Below are 23,737 nucleotides of genomic sequence, written 5' to 3'. Positions count from 1 at the left end.
CCATTCCTCCATCCAGATCTCCTCTAGAGCAGTGTTGTTTTGGGGCTGTCGTTGGGCAACACAGACTTTCAATTCCCTCCACAGATTTTCTAAGGGGTTGAGATCTGGAGACAGGCTAGGCCACTTCAAGACCTTGAAATTCTTCTTACGAAGCCACTCCTTTGTTGCCCTTGCAGTGTGTTTGGGATCATTGTCATGATGAAAGACACAGCCACGTCTCAACTTCAATGCCCTTAATGATGGAAAGAGATTTTAACTCAAAATCTCTCCATACATGGCCCCATTCATTCTTTCCTTTACACAGATCAGTCATCCTGGTCCCTTTGCAGAAAAACAGCCCCAAAGCATGATGTTTCCTCCCCCATGCTTCACAGTGGGTATAGTGTTCTTCGGATGCAATTCAGTATTCTTTCTCCTCCAAACATGAGAACCTGTGTTTCTACCAAAAAGTTCTATTTTGGTTTCATCTGATCATAACACATTCTCCCAGTCCTCTTCTGGATCATCCAAATGCTCTCTCGCGAACAGCAGACAGGCCTGGACGTGTACTGGCTTCAGCAGGGGGACACGTCTGGCAGTGCAGGATTTGAGTCCCTGGCGGCACATTGTGTTACTGATAGTAGCCTTAGTTACTGTGGTCCCAGCTCTCTGTAGGTCATTCACTAGGTCCCCCCCGTGTGGTTCTGGGATTTTTGCTTACCGTTCTTGTTATCATTTTGATGTCACGGGTAGAGATCTTGCATGGAGCCCCAGATCGAGGGAGATTATCAGTGATCTTGTATGTCTTCCATTTTCTAATAATTGCTCCAACAGTTGATTTCTTTACACCAAGTGTTTTACCTATTGCAGATTCAGTCTTCCCAGCCTGGTGCAGGTCTACAATTTTGTCTCTGGTGTTCTTAAACAGCTCTTTGGTCTTGGCCATAGTGGAGTTTGGAGTGTGACTGACTGAGGTTGTGGACAGGTGTCTTTTATACCGATAATGAGTTAAAACAGGTGCCATTAATACAGGTAACGAGTGGAGCCTCGTTAGACCTCGTTAGAAGAAGTTAGACCTCTTTGACAGCCATAAATCTTGCTTGTTTGTAGGTGACCATATGCTTATTTTCCACTATAATTTGCAAATAAATTCTTTAAAAATCAAACTGTGATTTTCTGGGGTTTTTTTTCACACATTGTTTCTCATGGTTGAGGTTTACCCATGTTGACAATTACAGGCCTCTCTAATCTTTTCAAGTAGGAGAACTTGCACAATTGGTGGTTGACTAAATACTTTTTGCCCCACTGTATATATGCGAGAATTGGCTCATTTCCATTGAAGCTTGCAAGGAAGCGCGCAAAACCGAGGTCGTGAAAAAAAAAATTGGATTCAAAAATAAAACTGAGGGTAAAGGTTCATTGCCAAGTTCTGCCAAAGCTTGGACAGACAAAAGAATCGGCTATTGAAAGCCTGGGGGCAGGTCAGACAAACCTGTTGGATGAGGCAACAAAGGCAAATTATCCCAAATGTCAGTTATTTATAGGCGGACGTCCGCTCGGCTAAGTGCCGACGTTCGCCTCTGTTCGTTCGGGCGCGCTTCCACCACGTGGCTTCGTACTCGACACCGATTTGACGCATCTTCGAAAGGTCACAATGTATGCGGATGCAGCCCAATGACCGCACACTTACCCGGTTATTTGCCACGCAGATGATCCTGGCGTAGCAACAGCTCATCAGCAGGATGAGTGTGAACAGAGGCACGTACCATCTGCGAGGTGAAAGAAAAAAAAAATGAACAAAGAACGACCACGTGCACCAGGTGTTGGAGCCGTTTCATTCTTATCGTAGGAATGCTTACTGAAGCCACAAAACCGAAAAGGAGTGATGAAATAGTGCAGCAAGTAACATTAAATTGCAAATTGCATTTAAATCACAAAAAAGCATGTTTATTTCATACTACACGCAGTATTTTATGCTCCTGTATGAAATGGACCGCTTGGATGTGTGTGTTCTTTCAGCTGAAAAAAAAAGTTCATATCTTTTTCCATTCTTTAGAAATCTTAGTTTGAGCAATTTAAAAAACAGGGAAATTGAACTTTTTGTGAAAGCTTACATTTCAAACATAACTTTGACTTTAACGCGGTTATTTTTTGCTTTTGTGACATCCCAAACATCTGAATAATGTTTTCAGTCTACAAAATAACAAACAACAAGACAAACAGAGCTTTTGATAGCAAAGTAACAATTTATTTATCCATAACTAAACTATTGAACTGAGAGATTACGCTGTTGTGGCTGCGACAGCCGGGGTAAACTTTTCCCTCATCGCCGTGTTGGAATTCACCCCTACCCCCCGGCAAAGCCGCACGGAAACGGCGACAGCCGAACAGAAATGGTGCTCCGCTGCTCACCGCCTCCGCGCGCCAACCGGGAAGGGGGAAATTTCGCGCGTTCACCTCTTGTGTTAACCCTTTGTACTGACTCAGGCTCACCAAAAACAGGTTGACAATTCATTCGTCAACAATGGTCAAAAACAAGGCAAAAACAGACGACGGAGGAACAATGCTAAATCCAAAACAAGGCTACATAGAAAAGTTCCTGAGCAGCAAATAACGAACGTTATCTCAGTGTTCAGTCTTTTTGAAGTTTGCGGTGGAGTGGGCCGGGCCGAAGGTGTGACTGAGTGTTTTTTCAGGACCATCCCTCTGTGGCCAGTTTTGGGCGGTTAGGTTCGTCCGTGGATGGGACGTGGTTGCCACAGCGACAGACGCTGGTCTCGACGTCCCAAGCGCTCGCTATCAACTTGTTACCCGGGAGACGCTACTTGTTTTAAGACAGAGCGCCCTGCTCTTTGTCGTTGCAGTGGCCACGAGAACTGATTGCGATAGTTGGTGCGTCAATCTTGCTCGTGACGCACACGTTCGGCTTCTGTGATAAGAAGGCGTGGTGTATCTATTCTGCTGCTTTTCATGAAACTATGGTGTGCTATTTTATATTAGGTATGTTAAAGTAGTACAGTCCTACAGTAAATATGAGAAACGATACTATTTCCTGATTAATTATATTACGTGTTAAGAGTAATGCAAACAGTTAGACGGTGCCTACGAGAAACGGTACCTTTTTCCATTTCCCCCTCATGAGCCCTAATAAGGTGATTCAGTTTACTGTGTCCAATGGCATGGAGTGAAGTCTGCCTAAACTATAGTTAGATGAATGTGTTAGACTAATGCAAACAATTATATGGTGTGTGCGATAACGGTACCTATTCCCTTCAGCCGCCTGTCTCATCAAGATGGATTTTTTTGAGTCTTTCTTTTGTGAGGGGGAACTGGTTTTGGCGTGCGCGTTTCCGGCTGAGTCACGGGACACTGAAGGGTCGCGGGGACGCGAGCGGCCGAGCACGGCAGCGCGGGCTCTGCTCGGCAAGCAGCACGGACTCAACGGCATCATCCGCTGCACTGGTGGTCCCGGTTGTTCTGCTCGGTCGTCCAGCACCTGGCATCCCGAGCGTCCTCCCGGATGTTCTGCTCAGTCGTCCGCCGCCTGGCATCCTGGAAGTCCTCCTGGTCGTCGCACTTGGTCGTTCGTCGCCTAGCGTCCCGGACGTCCTTCCCGTCATCCTGCTTGGACTTCTGGTCGTCCATTCAGTCGTCTTCTGCCGGCACCCCGGCCGTTCGTTCTGTTGAATCGGGTTGCGGGTCTTACCAAATGCGCTACTGCCCTCCAGTGGCCAGTTTTATTGTTTTAAAATGGATTTTCAGCATTGTGCTTTCGAGCGAAGTTGCATCAGAACCTAGAGATCTCTTGTGGAAAAAAACGTAAAAGACGTATAAATATTAGGGCTGTCAAAATTATCGCGTTAACGGGCGTTAATTAATTTTTTTAAGTAATCGCGTTAAAATATTTGACGCATTTAACGCTCATGCCCCGCTCAAACAGATTAAAATGACAGCACAGTGTCATGTCTACTTGTTACTTTTGTTTTTTGGTGTTTTGTCAACCTCTACTGGGTGCGACTGATTTTATGGGTTTCAGCACCATGAGCATTGTGTAATTATTGACATCAACAATGGCGAGCTACTAGTTTATTTTTTGATTGAAAATTTTACAAATTTTATTGAAACAAAAACATTAAGAGGGGTTTTAATATAACATTTCTATAACTTGTACTAGCATTTATCTTTTAAGAACTACAAGTCTTTCTATCCATGGACCGCTTTAACAGAATATTAATAATGTTAATACCATCTTGATTTATTGCTATAATAAACAAATATATGTACAGTATGTTGAATGTATATATCCGTCTTGTGTCTTATCTTTCCATTTCAACAATAATTTACAGAAAAATATGGCATATTTTATAGATGGTTTGAATTGCAATTAATTACGATTAATTAATTTTTAAGCTGTGATTAACTCGAAAATTTTAATCGTATGACGGCCCAAATAAATACGTTTTTGGGACACTGAAACAATTAAAAATAGAATGTATATATACGTTTTTGGTAGCAAATGAGTTAATTATCTTTTGCGTCACGCCAGCTCAATGTGCTGCAGGTTTTTGTTGCTACACATGGGAGAGTGGTGTGAGGCTTTTATGATTTCCAAAAGCTCTTGAAGAATGGGCAAAACAAGTCCGACAATCAAGAGACCACTGGGCGGATGACGAAGTGAGTAAAGCTACGTGTTTTATGTTATGTCAAATACCGTGATCATGGCAGATGTTTTAAGAAGACGGTGACTTGCATTTTGTGGGTGACAATGCTCCCTGTCCACCGAGAAGGCCACTCAGCTGAGGACCGGCGGCTTGTCGCACACCATGGTCGCTATCCTCGGCTTGGGCTCGGCCAGCCACGCACGCCGACGTCGGCCAGTTTGTCCACCGAGAATGCGCTATTTTCGCCGTTCATTCCCCTCTACGTCCCTGGGATGAGCACTGCCTTTCTGCTGGGGCCAGAGCAGAACGACGAGCCGAAACTTGCTCGCCGCCGGGGACTGGCCGATCGTGAAGACAATCAACCCCGCTGCTGTGTGTGACATAAGTCGGGGTAGTTTTGTGTGATTTTTCGTTTTCAAAAGGCAAGGAAAAGACTTGGAAGAGCCGCTCGGTTCAGGTTAGCATGTCGCCTAGCTCTCACGACTCCTCTTGTGTTTACGCCCTTTCCTCCGTCTCCGAAGCCAGGGCAGGGAAACGACAAAAGCCGGACTAACTCTGGTGGCATAAAATACCATTCGGGAGGTTTAAGAAGTCATCAGTTTTGAGCATTATGCAGTAATTTTGCCCTGCAATCCTGAATAAATGCATTTTTAATATTTCGTATTCCATTTAGCACAAGCCTGTTATTTGTTATGACCATACCATTTATTTAGCAACTGAGGAAAAATGCTTAGATGAAAAGAATATCCTGTAGAAATATTGGAGTAGTGAGATAAAAACAATGATGATATTTGCTGATCTCTGTCGCATTTTCCTCGTTCTGAATCTTCCTCCTCCACTGGGCTGAATTCTAAATCAGCTGATTTCGTGACTCTGCCAAAGTCATCACCCAGATGGCGGTGCCAGAGCGCCATAAAGACAGGATTAGCTAAACGGCAGGTTCAAAGACTAATTTCTCGTTATCTGCACTTTGCCAATTTGTTGTATATAGTCGAATTGTCTCTGTGAAAGAATATTTTATTCATACTTATAAAAACACAAACATTAACTGCTGTGACACTATATGCATTTTTTATGCTTTCATGTGAGACTGTATCATACATGTACTCCATGGATTCCTTTGAACATTATACAATGGATATCTGTGGACTTCCTTATCTGATTTGACTCCCTCTTGTACCAGCTACAGCTGGTTTCCAAGGTCATAACTTAGGATGTTTTTATGTGGAAAATCACCAGAGTTGGGCTGTAAAAGGTTCACTTTCGTTTTCGTAGAAGGTATCGTTTCATAGTAAGCAACGCCCTTTCAACAAGCATATAGACCCTTGACTTGTGTATTTTCGTTGTACTTCTGCGTGGTCACAGCTCCCGGCTGGAACACACCATTTGTACCCTTGATATACACTCACCGGCCACTTTATTAGGTACACCTATCCAACTGCTCGTTAACACTTAATTGCATTTAGAGTGCATTTAGGCATGTAGACATGGTTTAAGACAATCTCCTGCAGTTCAAACCGAGCATCAGTATGGGGAATAAATGTGATTTGAGTGACTTTGAACATGGCATGGTTGTTGGTGCCAGAATGGCTGGTCTGAGTATTTCAGAAACTGCTGATCTACTGGGATTTTCACGCACCACCATCTCTAGGGTTTACAGAGAAAAAGAAAAAATATCCAGTGAGCGGCAGTTCTGTCGGCGGAAATGCCTTGTTGATGCCAGAGGTCAGAGGAGAATGGCCAGACTGGTTCGAGCTGATAGCAAGGCAACAGTGACTCAAATAACCACCCGTTACAACCAAGGTTGGCAGAGGAGCATCTCTGAACGCACAGTACGTCGAACTTTGAGGCAGATGAGTTACAGCAGCAGAAGACCACGCCGGGTGCCAATTCTCTCAGCTAAGAACGGGAAACTGAGGCTACAATTTGCACAAGCTCATCGAAATTGGACAATAGAAGATTGGAAAAACGTTGCCTGGTCTGATGAGTCTCGATTTCTGCTGCAACATTCGGATGGTAGGGTCAGAATTTGGCATGAAAGCATGCATCCATCCTGCCTTGTATCAACGGTTCAGGCTGGTGGTGGTGTAATGGTGTGGGGAATATTTTCTTGGCACTCTTTGGGCCCCTTGGTACCAATTGAGCATCGTTGGAATGCCACAGCCTACCTGAGTATTGTTGCTGACCATGTCAATCCCTTTATGACCACAATGTACCCAACTTCTGATGGCTACTTTCAGCAGGATAATGCGCCATGTCATAAAGCTGGAATCATCTCAGACTGGTTTCTTGAACATGACAATGAGTTCACTGTACTCAAATGGCCTCCACAGTCATCAGATCTCAATCCAATAGAGCATCTTTGGAATGTGGTGGAACGGGAGATTCGCATCATGGATGTGCAGCCAACAAATCTGCACCAACTGTGTGATGCCATCATGTCAATATGGACCAAACGCTCTGAGGAATGCTTCCAGCATCTTGTTGAATCTATGCCACGAAGAATTGAGGCAGTTCTGAAGGCAAAAGGGGGTCCAACCCGTTACTAGCATGGTATACCTAATAAAGTGGCAGGTGAGTGTATATCTTGTTTATAAAGTCTTCGAAGCAGCCAATCCTTGGCTGAGTTTGATTATCTTCTCTTATTTGAGCTATTTGTTGATACTTGTCTCGTAGTTCAAACTTGAACTTCCCTGACAGTCTCAAAATATTATTCTAATTCACATAATAATGCTATACCAGTATAAGATATTTTTAATGGTGTCACAGGCACTTTAACGTTTATAATAACGAGCATTTGTCGGATCATTACATCATATTATTTCATCAAATGGCCCCTGATGGGAAAATAGTCGCACATACAGTGCCTTGCAAAAGTATTCGGCCCCCTTGAATCTTGCAACCTTTCGCCACATTTCAGGCTTCAAACATAAAGATATGAAATTTAATTTTTTTGTCAAGAATCAACAACAAGTGGGACACAATCGTGAAGTGGAACAACATTTATTGGATAATTTAAACTTTTTTAACAAATAAAAAACTGAAAAGTGGGGCGTGCAATATTATTCGGCCCCTTTACTTTCAGTGCAGCAAACTCACTCCAGAAGTTCAGTGAGGATCTCTGAATGATCCAATGTTGTCCTAAATGACCGATGATGATAAATAGAATCCACCTATGTGTAATCAAGTCTCCGTATAAATGCACCTGCTCTGTGATAGTCTCAGGGTTCTGTTTAAAGTGCAGAGAGCATTATGAAAACCAAGGAACACACAAGGCAGGTCCGAGATACTGTTGTGGAGAAGTTTAAAGCCGGATTTGGATACAAAAAGATTTCCCAAGCTTTAAACATCTCAAGGAGCACTGAGCAAGCCATCATATTTAAATGGAAGGAGCATCAGACCACTGCAAATCTACCAAGACCCGGCCGTCATTCCAAACTTTCTTCTCAAACAAGGAGAAAACTGATCAGAGATGCAGCTAAGAGGCCCATGATCACTCTGGATGAACTGCAGAGATCTACAGCTGAGGTGGGAGAGTCTGTCCATAGGACAACAATCAGTCGTACACTGCACAAATCTGGCCTTTATGGAAGAGTGGCAAGAAGAAAGTCATTTCTCAAAGATATCCATAAAAAGTCTCGTTTAAAGTTTGCCACAAGCCACCTGGGAGACACACCAAACATGTGGAAGAAGGTGCTGTGGTCAGATGAAACCAAAATTGAACTTTTTGGCCACAACGCAAAACGATATGTTTGGCGTAAAAGCAACACAGCTCATCACCCTGAACACACCATCCCCACTGTCAAACATGGTGGTGGCAGCATCATGGTTTGGGCCTGCTTTTCTTCAGCAGGGACAGGGAAGATGGTTAAAATTGACGGGAAGATGGATGCAGCCAAATACAGGAACATTCTGGAAGAAAACCTGTTGGTATCTGCACAAGACCTGAGACTGGGACGGAGATTTATCTTCCAACAGGACAATGATCCAAAACATAAAGCCAAATTTACAATGGAATGGTTCAAAAATAAACGTATCCAGGTGTTAGAATGGCCAAGTCAAAGTCCAGAGCTGAATCCAATCGAGAATCTGTGGAAAGAGCTGAAGACTGCTGTTCACAAACACTCTCCATCCAACCTCACTGAGCTCGAGCTGTTTTGCAAGGAAGAATGGGCAAGAATGTCAGTCTCTCGATGTGCAAAACCGATAGAAACATAACCCAAGCGACTTGCAGCTGTAATTGGAGCAAAAGGTGGCGTTACAAAGTATTAACGCAAGGGGGCCGAATAATATTGCACGCCCCACTTTTCAGTTTTTTCTTTGTTAAAAAAGTTTAAATTATCCAATAAATTTTGTTCCACTTCACGATTGTGTCCCACTTGTTGTTGATTCTTGACAAAAAATTAAAATTTTATATCTTTATGTTTGAAGCCTGAAATGTGGCGAAAGGTTGCAAGGTTCAAGGGGGCCGAATACTTTTGCAAGGCACTGTATGTACTGTGTCAGTCCAAACAGTGTTTTCTGGGTTGTGGACTCACCTGAACTCAGCGTTTTCAGCTGTTACGGAGAAATGAAAAACACTTTCTATTCTCTGACAATCGACTGCAATTCCTGCGACTCATCCAAGGTCAAAACAAATACCTTTCAAGACAGTCCTAAGCTCCGTACATTTAGGTAAATCACACTAAATTCTTACTCTTAATACAGTCAAGCCCAAATTTATTCAGAACCTTGGCCAAAGTTTGAGGTAAAATTACTATTCATGCCTTGAATGGGTACCTTTTGAAAGTTGCAAAAGCCTGAGAAGGTGCAGTATTGTGATATTAATGGAACATCTTTGCATTTGCATAAAGATTCCTTGACGATTTGAAACAAGTTCAATTTTTACTATTACAGACAAAAAAAGGCAAAAAAATAAGGACTGGGTTGAAAACAAGTTTCTTAGCTGACTGAGGAAATACAAACAACCCACAAAAGTTGCTATAAGTTGTAATAAACAGAAAAACAAGCTCTTTTTTGTCTTTCTGCTGTGAATTGAGTTAATCGCTAGTAGACATCCAATTCGTTCATTCATTGCCATCCCTCTGACTACCCAGGTAGCAAATTGTCCTGAAGTACATAGTTGTAATTTGTGTCACATTAAAGTGCCTGTGACACGAAAAAGCATGTTTATTTCATAATACACGCTGTATTTTATGCTCCTGAATGAAATGGACCGCTTGGAAGTGTGTGGAAGCTATCACTATATTTATTTAGTTTTTAAAATCCCACGCCATGAAAATGAATGACTTCCGGCAACAGTCTCGAGTTGAGAAAGAGGGCGCTGTGACGTGTACGGAGGAAGGAGTCCTCTTCACTATACAGCCGTACTGTTGTATGTTAGCTGCACAACAACTGCAGCCGCCCTCCACTCGCTGTTTACGACTTCGCCATATTCTTGTTGACCATTTGGGAAACACACGCTCCTCCGACGTCGGCCGGTTTGTTCGGCGGTCATTGTCCAGCTGCTTCCCCGGCGAGCTCTCCTGTCAGTAGTAGCAGCGGAACGAGCTCTAAATTGCTCTCCGCTGGGCAGTTTGCCGATCGGCGAAGACAATCGACAACCCAGTCGTCATGTGAAATGATCCGGGCTAGTTATGTGTGATTTTCCGCTTCGAAGAATTTGAAACATCACTCGGTTCGGGTTAGCATTAGGGGTGCAACGGTTCAGTTAGCCCACCGTTCGGTTTGAACCTCTGTTTTGGGATCACGGTTTCGGTTCGGTTTGCATTTTGCATTTTTATTTTATTTTTTAAACTGCCCTTATTTTGCTTTAAAAAAATGAAATAAACACTTAAAATGTAAACATTTTCGACTGTTAAAATGCCTCTTAGCTCTTTGGCTAGTGTCGTGACTGACTACTGAAATACAAACACAGTATTAAAAAAGTTACTTGGCAAAGTAACTGGTGATACCTTTAATGTTTTGTTTTTTTTTTTCATAAAAAAAAAAACAACAACAAACAAACAAACCCAAAAACATAGTAACCTTTGCTATGTTTGGAGGTCATTTAATGTTGTGAATCAACCGTTAAAGTTGATAAAATTGCTCCCGTTTTTGCATTAGTTCCCTTCTGTCTACATTCGACATGTGAAAATTTTAAAACTGTTTCATCCTTTAAAGATAGACTCAAGTCAAGGTTTTGCCGATTTAGGAGTATTTTAGATTAAAAGTTACTTAGATTCTCTAGGAAGGTTCACTACAACAGAGCCTTTCTGAGAAGTTTACTGCTCTAAAATGGCGGCTGTTTACTAACGCTAGCTATATGCATGCGGTATCTAGGCGTAGATTGTATGCTGTCGGCTAAATCGGGAAATATTGGAGCCACCTAGCCTAGCATCGCGTTTGCTACAGCGTCTCAACAAACACTCTTCACTCTCCGTGTCTCTGACTTTTCTCGCGCCATTCAACCGACGTATTAACGAACATTGTCTCGTTGCTGAAACGGTGACCAAATCCGAACAGGTGAAAAAAAAAAACGTAATGCACGAAAAACGTGCAGATTTTGAACGTAACGTACGGCGTCCACATTTGAAAATGAGTGCTCACTTTTACAAATTACGACGAGACCGTACAACTTGACAGGTATGAATTATAGTGGACCGTAACAGTTAGGTAGGAGCACTCTGTAGCACGGGACGTCCAACTATCAGTGGTCAGGGTGAAACTATGTGCTTTAGCAAAATCATCTTCGATTTCATAAATGTCGGGGATTACGTTGTTGGAGAAATATGTCCGCGAGGGAACAATGTAACGCGGGTCAAGCGTTGCAAATAAATTAACGAAGCCCGCCGTGTGTTTTCACTGGTGTCATCTTCGGGGTTGTCCTACCCTGAGAAAGTGACATCTGTGGGTGATGCCGGCTGAGGTGCCGGAGTCATGTTATAAAAGCGTTGCCATTAGCATGGGGAACAAGCGCGGAGCAATGCTTGCATTTTTTTTTTCAATATTTTCTCTCCCTCCGCATTGTAGTCCACGGGGAAATCAAAATGTTGCCACACCGCAGATTTGAAAGAAGCCAGTGCTTCCTCAAAATTCGGTTTCTCCACTCCTCCGCTCGCCATAGCTATTTGTTTTCTTTCTTGTTTCACTTTCACTTCGCTCGTAAGTGAGAGAGGGCGTTACTCGGCTTCTATTACACAGGTGCTTGACAGCGATCCGACATTTACTTGCGGGGCGGGAATTTCTGCACAGCGGTGCTTCACGTCACACACAGGCACACAGGGCACCTTTGGGCACCTAACGATTCGATTACGATTACGATTCAGAGGCTCCGATTCGATTATAAAACGATTATTGATGGACCCCCCTCCTTTTTTTTTTTTTTTAATAAAATAAAGTTTTGTACATTAGTTCCAAAATTGTTCAAAAATACTCTCAGGCTAAACCAAACTACTATTTCAGAATCAAGTTAACATATAGCAGTAAACAAATATACAAAAATAACATTAAATAAAAAAACTCCAGTCCCCATTCTGTATCAGCAGCTTTAAACTACATTCAATTAATTTAATGTTGTGAATCAACCGTTAAAGTTGTTAAAATTGCTCCCGTTATTCCATAATTTCCCTTTTGTCTACTTTTGACATGTGAAAGTTTTATAAACTATTTTAAAGATAGATTCAAGTCAATATTTTACCGATTTAGGAGTATTTTAGATAAAAAGTTAATTAGGTTTGCTTGGAAGGTTCGCTACAACAGCATTGCAGGGAAGTTTACTGCTTTAAGATGGCGGCCGTTTACTAACGCCCGCATCTAGCTTTTTGCAGATGTGCTGCTACCGCTACCGAGTCTATAATCCATCTAGTCCTATATAAATGATATCTACCGTAACATTATGTAGCTTAGCTGTACTTGTAGCAGCTTTTCGGCAGCAGTCAGGTATGTTGTTGTGTTTTTTTAACTCGTGGCATGAGTTGAGCTAGAGCCGTGAGTTGAGCGCTGGCATTACCCGAGGGGCCGGTTAATGAGAAGCATAATGTTTAGCTACTCCCGCTCCGTTCCGTCCCGAAGTCCGCGCGGCGCGCTGAGTGTGTTGTACTTCCGCTTTACTTGGCATATTTCAATAATCGGAATTTGGATGTTTGTGAATCGTTCTCGAATCTTCCACGGCCCAATCGCGAATAATCTAAGAATCGGAAATTTTGCACACCTCCAATCAATTAATTCCACAAGCGTTCGGAATACATTAATTGCAAAACCGAAAAGGCGCGGTTCATAAAGGCGTATTGAACCGTACAGGGCGAACCGTACGGTTTGACTTTGAACCGCAAACCGTTGCACCGCTAGTTAGCATGTCGGCCAGCTGTCATGCCTCTTGGTGTGTTTACATTCTCCGAAGCCGGGGAAGGGAAATGACATAAGCCCGATTTAGGTGGCATAAAATATTGTTCGGGAGGTGCGACAGTAAAGGTGAAGTGGACAGTTTTGACCATTATGGAGTCATTTTGCCATGTCGTCTTGAATAAATGCATTTTTATTCTTTCATATTCCATTTAGCACAAGACTGTTATTTGTCATGACCCTGCCATTTATTTAGCTATTGGGGAAAAATACTTGGATAAAAAGAATATCCTGTAAAAATATTGGAGTAGAGAGTTCAGGGTGTCCCCTGCCTACTGCCTGTAGTTAGCTGGGATAGGCTCCAGCACCTCCGCGACCCTCGTGAGGAATAAGCGGCATGGAAGATGGAAGATGGAGACTGAAACAATGACATTTCTTCGTCGCGTTTTCTTCGTTCTGAATAATTCCCCCTCAATGGGCTGAATAGTAAAACCGATGAGCCCAGTCACCCGCTGACGTCATCCACCTGTTGAGGACGCTAGAGCCCCATAATGATAGGCATGGCTAACCGGCAGATTAAAAGACTAATTTCTCGTCATATGCGCTTTGCTAAATTGTTGTATATTGTCGAATCGTCTCAAAATATGATTCTAATTCACATAATAATCCTATTTAAGACTTTTTCTCCTGTCATACGCACTTTAATTTTGACTCTTTTTGGGGTTCCATTGAAAAAAAGCTTGTTTTTCTGTTTCACTCATGTACATAGTAAAATATTCTAGAATTATTTCCTGACACACACATCGATGATTGTTACTGAAACGGTTACCGAAAAACAGCTGTGCCGTTTCAAACAGTTTTCACAACGGCAACAATTTCTCGTCTCAACTGGCTAGATGGACCTCTTCTTGCTCCTTTATTCCACTGTATTATTACGGACTGTAACTTCGCCTGCTAATTCCCACTAGCAGTTCTGGGGTTCCTGTCTATCCGTCCTGGGAGTGGATCTCTCCTGACTGTGGTACTCCCCGAGGTTTCTCATTTTTCTCCCAATTGACTCTGGAGTTTTTGGAGTTTTTCCTTGCCGGCATGGAGGGTCTTAAGGATAGGGGATACCCAGGACTTGAACTGTATCTATTCATTTTTGTTGCTTCATTTCTGTAAAGCCCTTTGAGACATTGTTGTTGTGATTTAGGGATATACAAATAAAATTGAATTGAATTGAATTGAATTGAATTGAATTGAACAATTTAACCACGAGCCCTTCTTTATTTCCGGCTGCAAAAAGTTTCCCGCTCAAGGTCGACAACCAATCGTTGTACAAATTGCTTTGCGCCCTTAGACGTTCCACCGCATTGAACTTGAACTTCTAGGAATTCAGCGTAAGCGTTTACGTTGATAGCGCAATTCGTTATCTGCTCAAAATGTCCGCGTTCAGCTCGCGCCAGTTCACGCCGGGTGAGCCTGTATTTTTTGGCACGCCGCTCGCGCAGAACAGACGAGCGGCGTCCGCGAACCTGCCTATCAAAGCGAGACAAAGGCCCCCGCTTTGTGATTACAGGGAGAGGTTGAAACACCTCCGAGCTTACATCACCTCCCGAGAGGTTGCATAACACAAAGCTGCCATTCCAACAAAGCCATCACCGCCCTTCTCTTCCCCTCTCCTCGCTTCTCTCGCCTGCATCGCTTTTCTTTCATCCGGTCGGAAATACCTGACGGTATAATATAGGGCTGCAGCTATCGATTATTTAACTAATCGATAAACCTATCGATTAGTTAGTTCGAATAACCGAGTCATCATATTAGTGCTGCAACGATGAATCGATTAACTCCAGTATTCGATTAGAAAAAAAGATTAGATTTAAATTTTGCTGCTTCGAATATTCGTTTAACTCTTTTGCTCCCAAAAACGTATAAATACTAAGCTTGAGAACGATAAACCGTTACGACCGGATATCTGGTTTTACAGACCGGATATCTGGTTTTACAGGTGAGAGATACAGCTGTATTGATAGTAAAGTTACCTTTCGACAGTAATTAGCCATTAAATATTCAATGAACCGATAGTAGAGATAGAAATCGGCTATCGCGAGCACAAGAATCGGGTTCTAATGCCTAGTTCAATGCATTGCTTAATATGATAATTTAGCTTTTGCCTCACATGCTGCGCTTGAGTCATTCACCACACAGCGCACTTAGATTGTGACCGCCGTCGTGGTTGCCTCAACTTCCCATTGATTTCGGCAGAACCGGTAGTGGTCGCCGTCATTACCCGATTGTCACAGGCGTGTAATAACAACGCGAGAGCTAACAAAACCACTGTAACACACGCTCCGTAGTGTTTTCTTCACAGCCCAAAACGAAACTAGTAGTGGCAATGAAGCAACATGCTAAAACAAAGGACAGTTTGCGCACCACGCCAGCGACATGCAGCGATTGATTTTCAACGCCCCCCGGAAAATAAAAGTTGGATATATGTTTAAAATAATGTACGAACACACACAACAAATGCTTACTATCATATTGTTTTCACTCTGTATCGAACCGTATAGTTCTTAAACTGTATCGAATCGTATCGAATCGCTCGGCCTTAAAAATGTATCTTTTTTTTAATCGAATCGTAACCTGTGTATCTAGATCAGTGCTTCTCAATTATTTTCTGTCACGCCCCCCCCAAGGAAGACGTAAATGTTTCGCGCCCCCCCAAACTCTCTGCCGCCACTGTAAATAGTATCATTTGTCTATAAAATTACTATTATAAATACGCATCTGCCTAACATTGTTTCCTTTTTTTTCTAATAAAGAGAAAAAGTAACATTGATCAACTTATAATAAAGTATAACTTTATTAACATTGTTTTGTTTGTAACAGAGAAGACTTGACGTGCATCAATTTGCCTGAATTTAAAAAAAAGTCACATCCAAACTGTAAAAAATACACTCAAGGTACATTTTTGACCATACAGATAAAAAAAATGTAATAAAATCAGTAAATAATAACAAATTAAAATTGATTAGAAACATTCACTCATGAGGACAATATGCCAAAAAATTTGACCGAAAAAACAAAACTGAATAAAAGAAAAAAAAAAGTGTCCTTGGACAGGACAGCTTTTATTTTTGCGGCTCACAGTATTTACCTCCTTTGCAATGGTGTGGAGTTATTTTTCAATGAGCATGCTAACAATACTCAGTGGATTACTGATATAACACTGACAAAGCAGGACAATTGTTGGCAATATTCGGCACGTTTTCACTGAAAAACAATCAAGCGGCTTATCAATGAGATTGGGGTCTAATGTCTTTAAGTGGCGTCTTAATTGATTTGACTTCTGGCTGTCCGCTATAATTATTTTTAGACACAGTAAACAGTGGTCTTTCCTCATCACCCACTACATTAAAAGTCAAAGCTAAAAGGCAAACGGCACGAAAAAAGCGCATTCTCGGCGGCCGAGGTAGAACCGTAGGTGAGGGCGGTCGTCGTGCCGATCCCAAGCCGAAAATGGCACTTCTCGGGCGGCGACGTGAGAACCGGACAAGACAGTGGGTTGCTGCGTGAGTGAGTCCGGTCGGAAAACGGCTTTCGAAAACGGCGGTGGCACACTGCTCTTCATATCTGTTTTCTGTGTGTGGTGCTGAGTGCTCTTCCTTAGTTCAAAAATACTGCGCGCACTCTGAAAATGAGAGCGCCACTACCACCTACTGAGTGGATGTGCAAGTACACTTTATTCCAGTACGGCAAAAAAACAAAAAATGCATGTTCCCCGAGGTCACATGCGCCCCCCCGGCATCGCTCTGCGCCCCCCCAGGGGGGGCGCGCCCCACTATTTGAGAAGTACTGAGCTAGATAAATAGTGAATCGGCTTCATGCTAAAGATTCCCAACCCTAATAAATACGTTCTAGTTTTAATTGTTTCAGTGACCCAGAGAGTTTTTTTTTTTTTTATACAAGAAACATCTCTGGGTTCTGATTCAATTTAGCTCCAAAGCACAAAGCTGAAAATCCATTTGAAAGCAATAAAACTGGCCACTGGATGGCAGTAGCGCATTTCAACAGCAACAAATGGCCGGGCCGCACGGCCGGGGCGCTGGCGGAAGACGACCGAATGGAGAACAACCTACAGGACGCCCGGGATGCCAGGCGCTGGACGACCGAGCAGAACGACCGGGACCATCAGTGCAGCGGACGATGCCGTTGAAACCGTGCTGCTCGCCGAGCAGACGCCTTAGAGACTAAAAAAAGAAATCATCTTTATGAGACAGGTGGCGATGAGGGAAAAGTTTACCCGGCTGTCGTGGCGACAACAGCGTCATCTTTCAGTTAGTTATGTGTAAATAAATTGTTACTTTGCTATCAAAAGCTCTATTTGTCTTGTTATTTATGTTATTTTGTTAAAGGAAAACATTCAGATGTTTGGGATGTAACTAAAGCAAAAAATAGCTGTGTTTAAGTCAAAGTTATGTTTGAACTGTATGCTTTCACAAAAAGCTCGAGTTCTCTTTTTTTTCATCAGAAATTGGAAAATTGCTGAAACTAAGCTATTTTGTAATGCTGATTTCTAAAGAAGGGAAAAAAATATGAACTTACTTTTTTTCCTGCTGAAAGTCGTGAGTCTAATCTTTCTTTCGGTGGGTTCCATGTTTATATAGCAATAGAACAGAATTTTCTGTGGGCCTTGCAAAATCATTCAAAATCCAGTAAAACAGCCGGGAGCGAATGGCCTTGCTCCGGTGAAAATGGCTGGGAGAGTGAGTTAATTAAAGTGGCGTTGTAATGGTTTATTTTGGAAGTGTTTGCATTTAGTTTTATTGATTTGGGTGGATACACTGCCCTCTACCCTGCCTCATTTCACATGGTTGAATCCAGCTGCTCCCTGTTAAGACCAACGTAAGGTAAGTTTTCGTTTGAGCAAATTTTTTTTTAACGCATTTATAAGTACGTTTATAGGTATATTTAGCCGTTTTTTGTGGGAATATGTGTCTGAACCATTTGTTAAAAGCATTGTTTAAAAAAAAAAAAAAAAAAAATCACATTTTATAGCTTTTAAGCTAGCAGAATTTTGCTATGTAAGTTAGCCAGTTGTTCTTTTGTTGTACATAGATCCTCATTTATATATTTTTTATACTTTTTATTAGGGCTGTCAAAATTAACGGGCCGTAATTAATTTTTTAAATTAATCACGTTAAAATATTTGATGCAATTAACGCACATGCCCCGCTCAAACAGATTAAAATGACAGCACAGTGTCATGTCCACTTGTTACTTGTGATTTTTGGTGATTAGCCGCCCTTTGCTGGCGCTTCGGTGCGACTGATTTCATGGGTTTCAGCACCATGAGCATTGTGTAATTATTGATATCAACAATGGCGAGCTACTAGTTTATTTTTTGTTTGAAAATTTTATTCAAACGAAAACATTAAGAGTGGTTTTATTATAAAATTTCTATAACTTGTACTCACATTTATCCTTTAAGAACTACAAGTCTTTCTATCCATGGATCGTTTTAAAGAATGTTAATGTCATCTTGTTGATTTATTGTTATAATAAACAAATACAGTTAGTTTGAAAATCGACCGGATCCACCGTATTTTTACACGAGTGACTTCCGGTCTGCCCGATCCTAGCTACCGATAGTAGTATTGACGCAGGAGGGTCGCGTCTCACGTCAAATAATAAACGCTGCCGTTGTTTTCGCATGCGTCGTGTTGAGCCGCTTCTGGGACACGTCCAACAGGCGGCCGCACTGCGACTGGTGTGCATTGGCCGATTGACTTCAACGCCCGCGTTTTATTGCGTTCTCGCGGCGGCCACGCTGTCGCGCCGTTGACGTTTCTGGGTTATACTGTCCTACCGTGTTGGTCCTCATTATAGTAGAGAAGACGGAGTAAATATCATCTACACAAAGAAACTGTAACCCGATCGACTCACAGCCTCGAAAAGTAAGGGTTACATTTAGAGCTGAAACAAATACTCGAGCAACTCGAGTTTAAAAACTGATCCAAGTAATTTTATTCACCTCGAGTAATCGTTTATTTTGACAGCTCTAAGCATCACGTTTTGCTCGGACTACTTTTAATGCGGGACAACGCGCTGATGTCACGTGCGTAGAGGAAGAAGGAAAAAAAAAAAAAAACTTACTGCAGCCGACAGCCGCTACAAACGACGCCGCCGTTGCTAAATACTAGCCTGCACGATGCTACGTTGGAAGCAGGTAGCGTCTGATGCATCTCATAGAGATCACATGTATGTTGAACTAGATGCGCATTGACAGACTCGGCCGCGTCTGGGCAGCGTTAGTAAACAGCCGCCATCTTAAAGCAGTAGAGCGCTAGGCGCTAATAAAGAGCGCTAAGCGCTAATAAAGAGCGCTAAAGCGCTAATAAATAAGATTAACGTTACTGTGACTAGCTCACGTAACGTTAGCCCTGCGGAGGGCTAGGTTTCTATTAATTATGACCACTTTCGATGCGTGGCTAACGTGTCTTACATACAGGCTCTAACATAACATAGCGTTGTGGAGTGATGAGGATGTAAAATAAAAACTCAATAATGCTAACTATCAACTTTAGCTCATTCGTCATTGCTGGATAAAACACCAAGTTGCACTAGTCCCTAATGTGCTCCAATGCAGCCTGTATCATACATTTATTTTGAACACTGCAAAAACTCAAAATCCTATCAGGACTTACAGTTTAGACTAACTTAAAACTTAACTAGAACTTAAAAATGGCTTGACACAAATAGCAATTCAATTGAAACACGTTGGAAAAATCCTAACTTTTAATTGGTGTGTGTTATCAGGCGTAAAGGCATTTTTAGGTGTATGTATGTATATATATATATATATATTTTTTTTTTTTAATAAGGTCTAAAGGTTTTTTGAGTGAAAGCAGTGAATTAGTCTTTTTTTTTTAATTATAGTTACATCTGAGATGCAATTGTTGGCTGTTTTCAACAATATACATCGAAAATAAAGACATTGATTGACTGAAAATGGTTCAAGATTAGATTAAATGTCTTGTTTTCTCATGTATATTTATAATTGCTCTTCACCCAAAAATATATTTGTTTTATCCGATTACTCGATTAATCGATAGAATTTTCACTCGATTACTTGATTGCTAAAATATTCGATAGCTGCAGCCCTAGTTACATTACGTCACAAACTCGTTCGGTACGCCTCCGTTCCGAACCGAGCACCACGTACCGAAACGGTTCAATACAAATACATGTACCGTTATACCCTTAGAATTTGGATGTTTGCGAATCGTTCTCGAATCTTCCACGGCCAAATCGCAAATAATCTAAGATTCTGAAATTTCGCACGCCTCTAGTCACCATGTCAACAGCGCTTGAGATTTCACAGTTAGCGAAAAGTAAAACGACAATATTTCGGTAAACAGCACTTCTTTGGCATGAAAACGAAAACCCGCCATTCAAACAAACTTCCCATCGACGGCAGGAATCCGGCTGGTCGGTCGGCGCAATTTTCGCAGCGGGAAACGCCACGGAGAAACCGTGCTGCTTTATATGCGTTCCCTCTAGTCTGGTAGGAAACATCAATAAACAAAGAAGAGCCTCTTTGAACACGCGCTTGTGTGTGTGCGCACACGCGAGTTCAATAATGGCACGGGACAATGATGAAAGCGTTTCAAGGGAAAGGGGGGGTGGGGGTGTTAGGGGACCTACGCGAGCGTCACCTCGTGTGATTTAATAACCCGCTCTCCGGAATAAACAGCGTCCAATTACGGCAGCGCGCGTCCCATTAATGACGGAGGGACGGGGTGGGCGGATGGCGGGGAGCGGAATGGGAGGAGGTGGCATTTTTTAACGATAGCGAGCAAAGGGAGGCGGAGGCTGGGGGGAAGAGAGAATGACGGGCGGCAGCTACAAAGTGCTCTAATTAGCATGATAATGATCTGCCATTAGAGCGCCGCTCTACAGCTGTGTGGTACCCGGAGTCGGAGCGAGACGGGGAGGAAAAAAGAAGCGCGGAGGCAAAGCGGGCAGGGGATGAGGACGGGACAAAGATGAGGACAGGAAAGGTGAAAACGGCGGAGGGGGGACAAGAGGATAGTCGGAAAGCGGAGGAATTAGAAAGCGGCGCAGGGTGATTAAAAATAGAGTGAGCGTGGCTTAAAGGGGCTGACGGGAGATGAATGTCTAAAAAAAGACGGATAACAGCGGAGGAGAGTTGGCGGGAAGGACTACAGCGAGCAAACGTAAAGGGGGGGGGGGGGGGGGGGGTGAGAGAAACTTGGAGATCTTCAGAGGCACGCGTGCAGATTGAATCCCTCCGCCTCAGCCTACCACCCCCTCCGCATCCCTCCATCCTCCCTCTGAAGTGAAGGACGCGGTGCGGATGAAAGGAGCCTTAATGGAAGCGCTCAGTGGAAGATGAGAGTGCAGCAGGGACCCGTCGTTCCTGGTTAGCGTTCGACAGAGGCGACTCAACTTTGACCCACCGCACCGACCGAGATCACAATCTACCTGTTCGACCGCTTGCACAATGGCCGGGACAAACCGAGAGACAAAGAAAGGTTGCATCGGCTAAAAATACCGTATTAGCCCGAATATACAGTGGGGTAAATAAGTATTTAGTAAACCACCAATTGTGCAAGTTCTCCTACTTTAAAAGATTAGAGAGGCCTGTAATTTTCAACATGGGTAAACCTCGACCATGAGAGACAGAATGTGGAAAAAAAAAAACAGAAAATCACATTGTTTGATTTTTAAAGAATTTTATTTCCAAATTAGAGTGGAAAATAAGTATTTGGTCACCTACAAACAAGCAAGATTTCTGGCTGTCAAAGAGGTCTAACTTCTTTTAATGAGGTCAAACCTGTATTAATGGCACCTGTTTTAACTCATTATCGGTATAAAAGACACCTGTCCACAACCTCAGTCAGTCACACTCCAAACTCCACTATGGCCAAGACCAAAGAGCTGTCGAACGACAGCAGAGACAAAATTGTAGACCTGCACCAGGCTGAGAAGACTGAATCTGCAATAGGTAAAATGCTTGGTTTAAAGAAATCAACTGTGGGAGTGATCATTAGAAAATGGAAGACATACAAGACCACTGATAATCTCCCTCGATCTGGGGCTCCATGCAATATCTCACCCCGTGGCGTCAAAATGATAACAAGAACGGTGAGCAAAAATCCCAGAACCACACGGGAGGACCTACTGAATGACCTACAGAGACCTGGGACCACAGTAACAAAGGCTACTATCAGTAACACAATGCGCCGCCAGGGACTCAAATCCTGCACTGCCAGACGTGTCCCCCTGCTGAAGCCAGTACACATCCAGGCCCGTCTGCGGTTCGCTAGAGAGCATTTGGATGATCCAGAAGAGGACTGGGAGAATGCGTTACGGTCAGATGAAACCAAAATAGAAATTTTTGGTAGAAACACAGGTTCTCGTGTTTGGGGGAGAAAGAACACTGATTTGCATCCAAAGAACACCATACCCACTGTGAAGCATGGGGTGGAAACATCATGCTTTGGGGCTGTTTTTCTGCAAAGGGACCAGGACGACTGATCTGTATAAAGGAAAGAATGAATGGAGCCATGTATCGAGAGATTTTGAGTGAAAATCTCCTTCCGTCGGCAAGGGCATTGAAGATGAGACGTGGCTGGGTCTTTCAGCATGACAATGATCCCAAACACACAGCCAGGGCAACAAAGGAGTGGCTTCGTAAGAAGCATTTCAAGGTCCTGGAGTGGCCTAGCCAGCCTCCAGATCTCAACCCCATAGAAAATCTGCGGAGGGAGTTGAAAGTCCGTGTTGCCCAACGACAGCCCCAAAACATCACTGCTCTAGAGGAGATCTGCATGGAGGAATGGGCCAAAATACCAGCAACAGTGTGTGAAAAGCTTGTGAAGAGTTACAGAAAACTTTTGGCCTCCTTTATTGCCAACAAAGGGCACATAACAAAGTATTGCGATGAACTTTTGGCACTGACCAAATACTTATTTTCCACCATGATTTGCAAATAAATTCTTTAAAAATAAACAATGTGATTTTCTGGTTTTTTTTCCCCATATTCTGTCTCTCATGGTTGAGGTTTACCCATGTTGACAATTACAGGCCTCGCTATTATTTTCAAGTGGGAGAACTTGCGCAATTAGTGGTTGACTAAATACTTATTTGCCCCACTGTAAGACGGCCCTGATTATAAGACGACCCCCTCTTTTTCAAGACTCAAGTTTGAAAAGAATGTTTGAACACCAAATTAATTTTTATACAGAAAATAATTACAGTACATCCGAAACAAATGATTATACAATATATTTCAGAGAAAAAGCATGTTATTTTGCCTCATTCAAATCTTAATATCTGAACATTTAAATATGTAAACTAAAGTGCAATCACATTCGTAAATGAATGGCTTCTGGTTTTTGAAATGTAAATAAACCAATCTATTGTGATTAGGGCTGTCAAAATTATCGCGTTAACGGGTGGTAATTAATTTTTTTAATTTATCACGTTAAAATATTTGACGCATTTAACGCACATGCCCCGCTCAGATTAAAATGACAGCACAGCTGACTTCGTATGGACAAGATAGTTGTAGATATCCGGGTAGGAGATGTCAGGCAGAGACGGCGAAGGCAGCGGGTCGAAAAACATCGATTTGGGCATCAAATATGGATCTGGCGACTGGATCGACCGAAGCTTTTCCAAATAACGGCTTTTATGCAACTCATCCAATGAGTTTACAGCATCTGAAAGCACTGGGGCTTCCATAATTTGCAAGTGAATCCACC

General features: G+C 42.6%; 1 protein-coding gene across 2 annotated transcripts in view; it reads right to left on the bottom strand.

Annotated features, from left to right (window-relative positions):
• Positions 1-23,737, bottom strand: part of si:dkey-100n23.5 — a 244,013-nt gene that overhangs the window by 138,013 nt on the left and 82,263 nt on the right. For both annotated transcript variants that reach the window (XM_057853479.1, XM_057853481.1), the window contains one exon: positions 1,670-1,748. In XM_057853479.1, the coding sequence (XP_057709462.1) occupies positions 1,670-1,748 (79 nt within the window). The remainder of the gene's footprint in view (positions 1-1,669; positions 1,749-23,737) is intronic.

This window comes from Corythoichthys intestinalis, chromosome 12, assembly GCF_030265065.1.
Source record: "Corythoichthys intestinalis isolate RoL2023-P3 chromosome 12, ASM3026506v1, whole genome shotgun sequence".
Classification (NCBI taxonomy): domain Eukaryota; kingdom Metazoa; phylum Chordata; class Actinopteri; order Syngnathiformes; family Syngnathidae; genus Corythoichthys; species Corythoichthys intestinalis.
The sequence above is the reverse complement of the archived record's forward strand: the minus strand, read 5'-3'. Positions and strand labels throughout refer to the sequence as shown.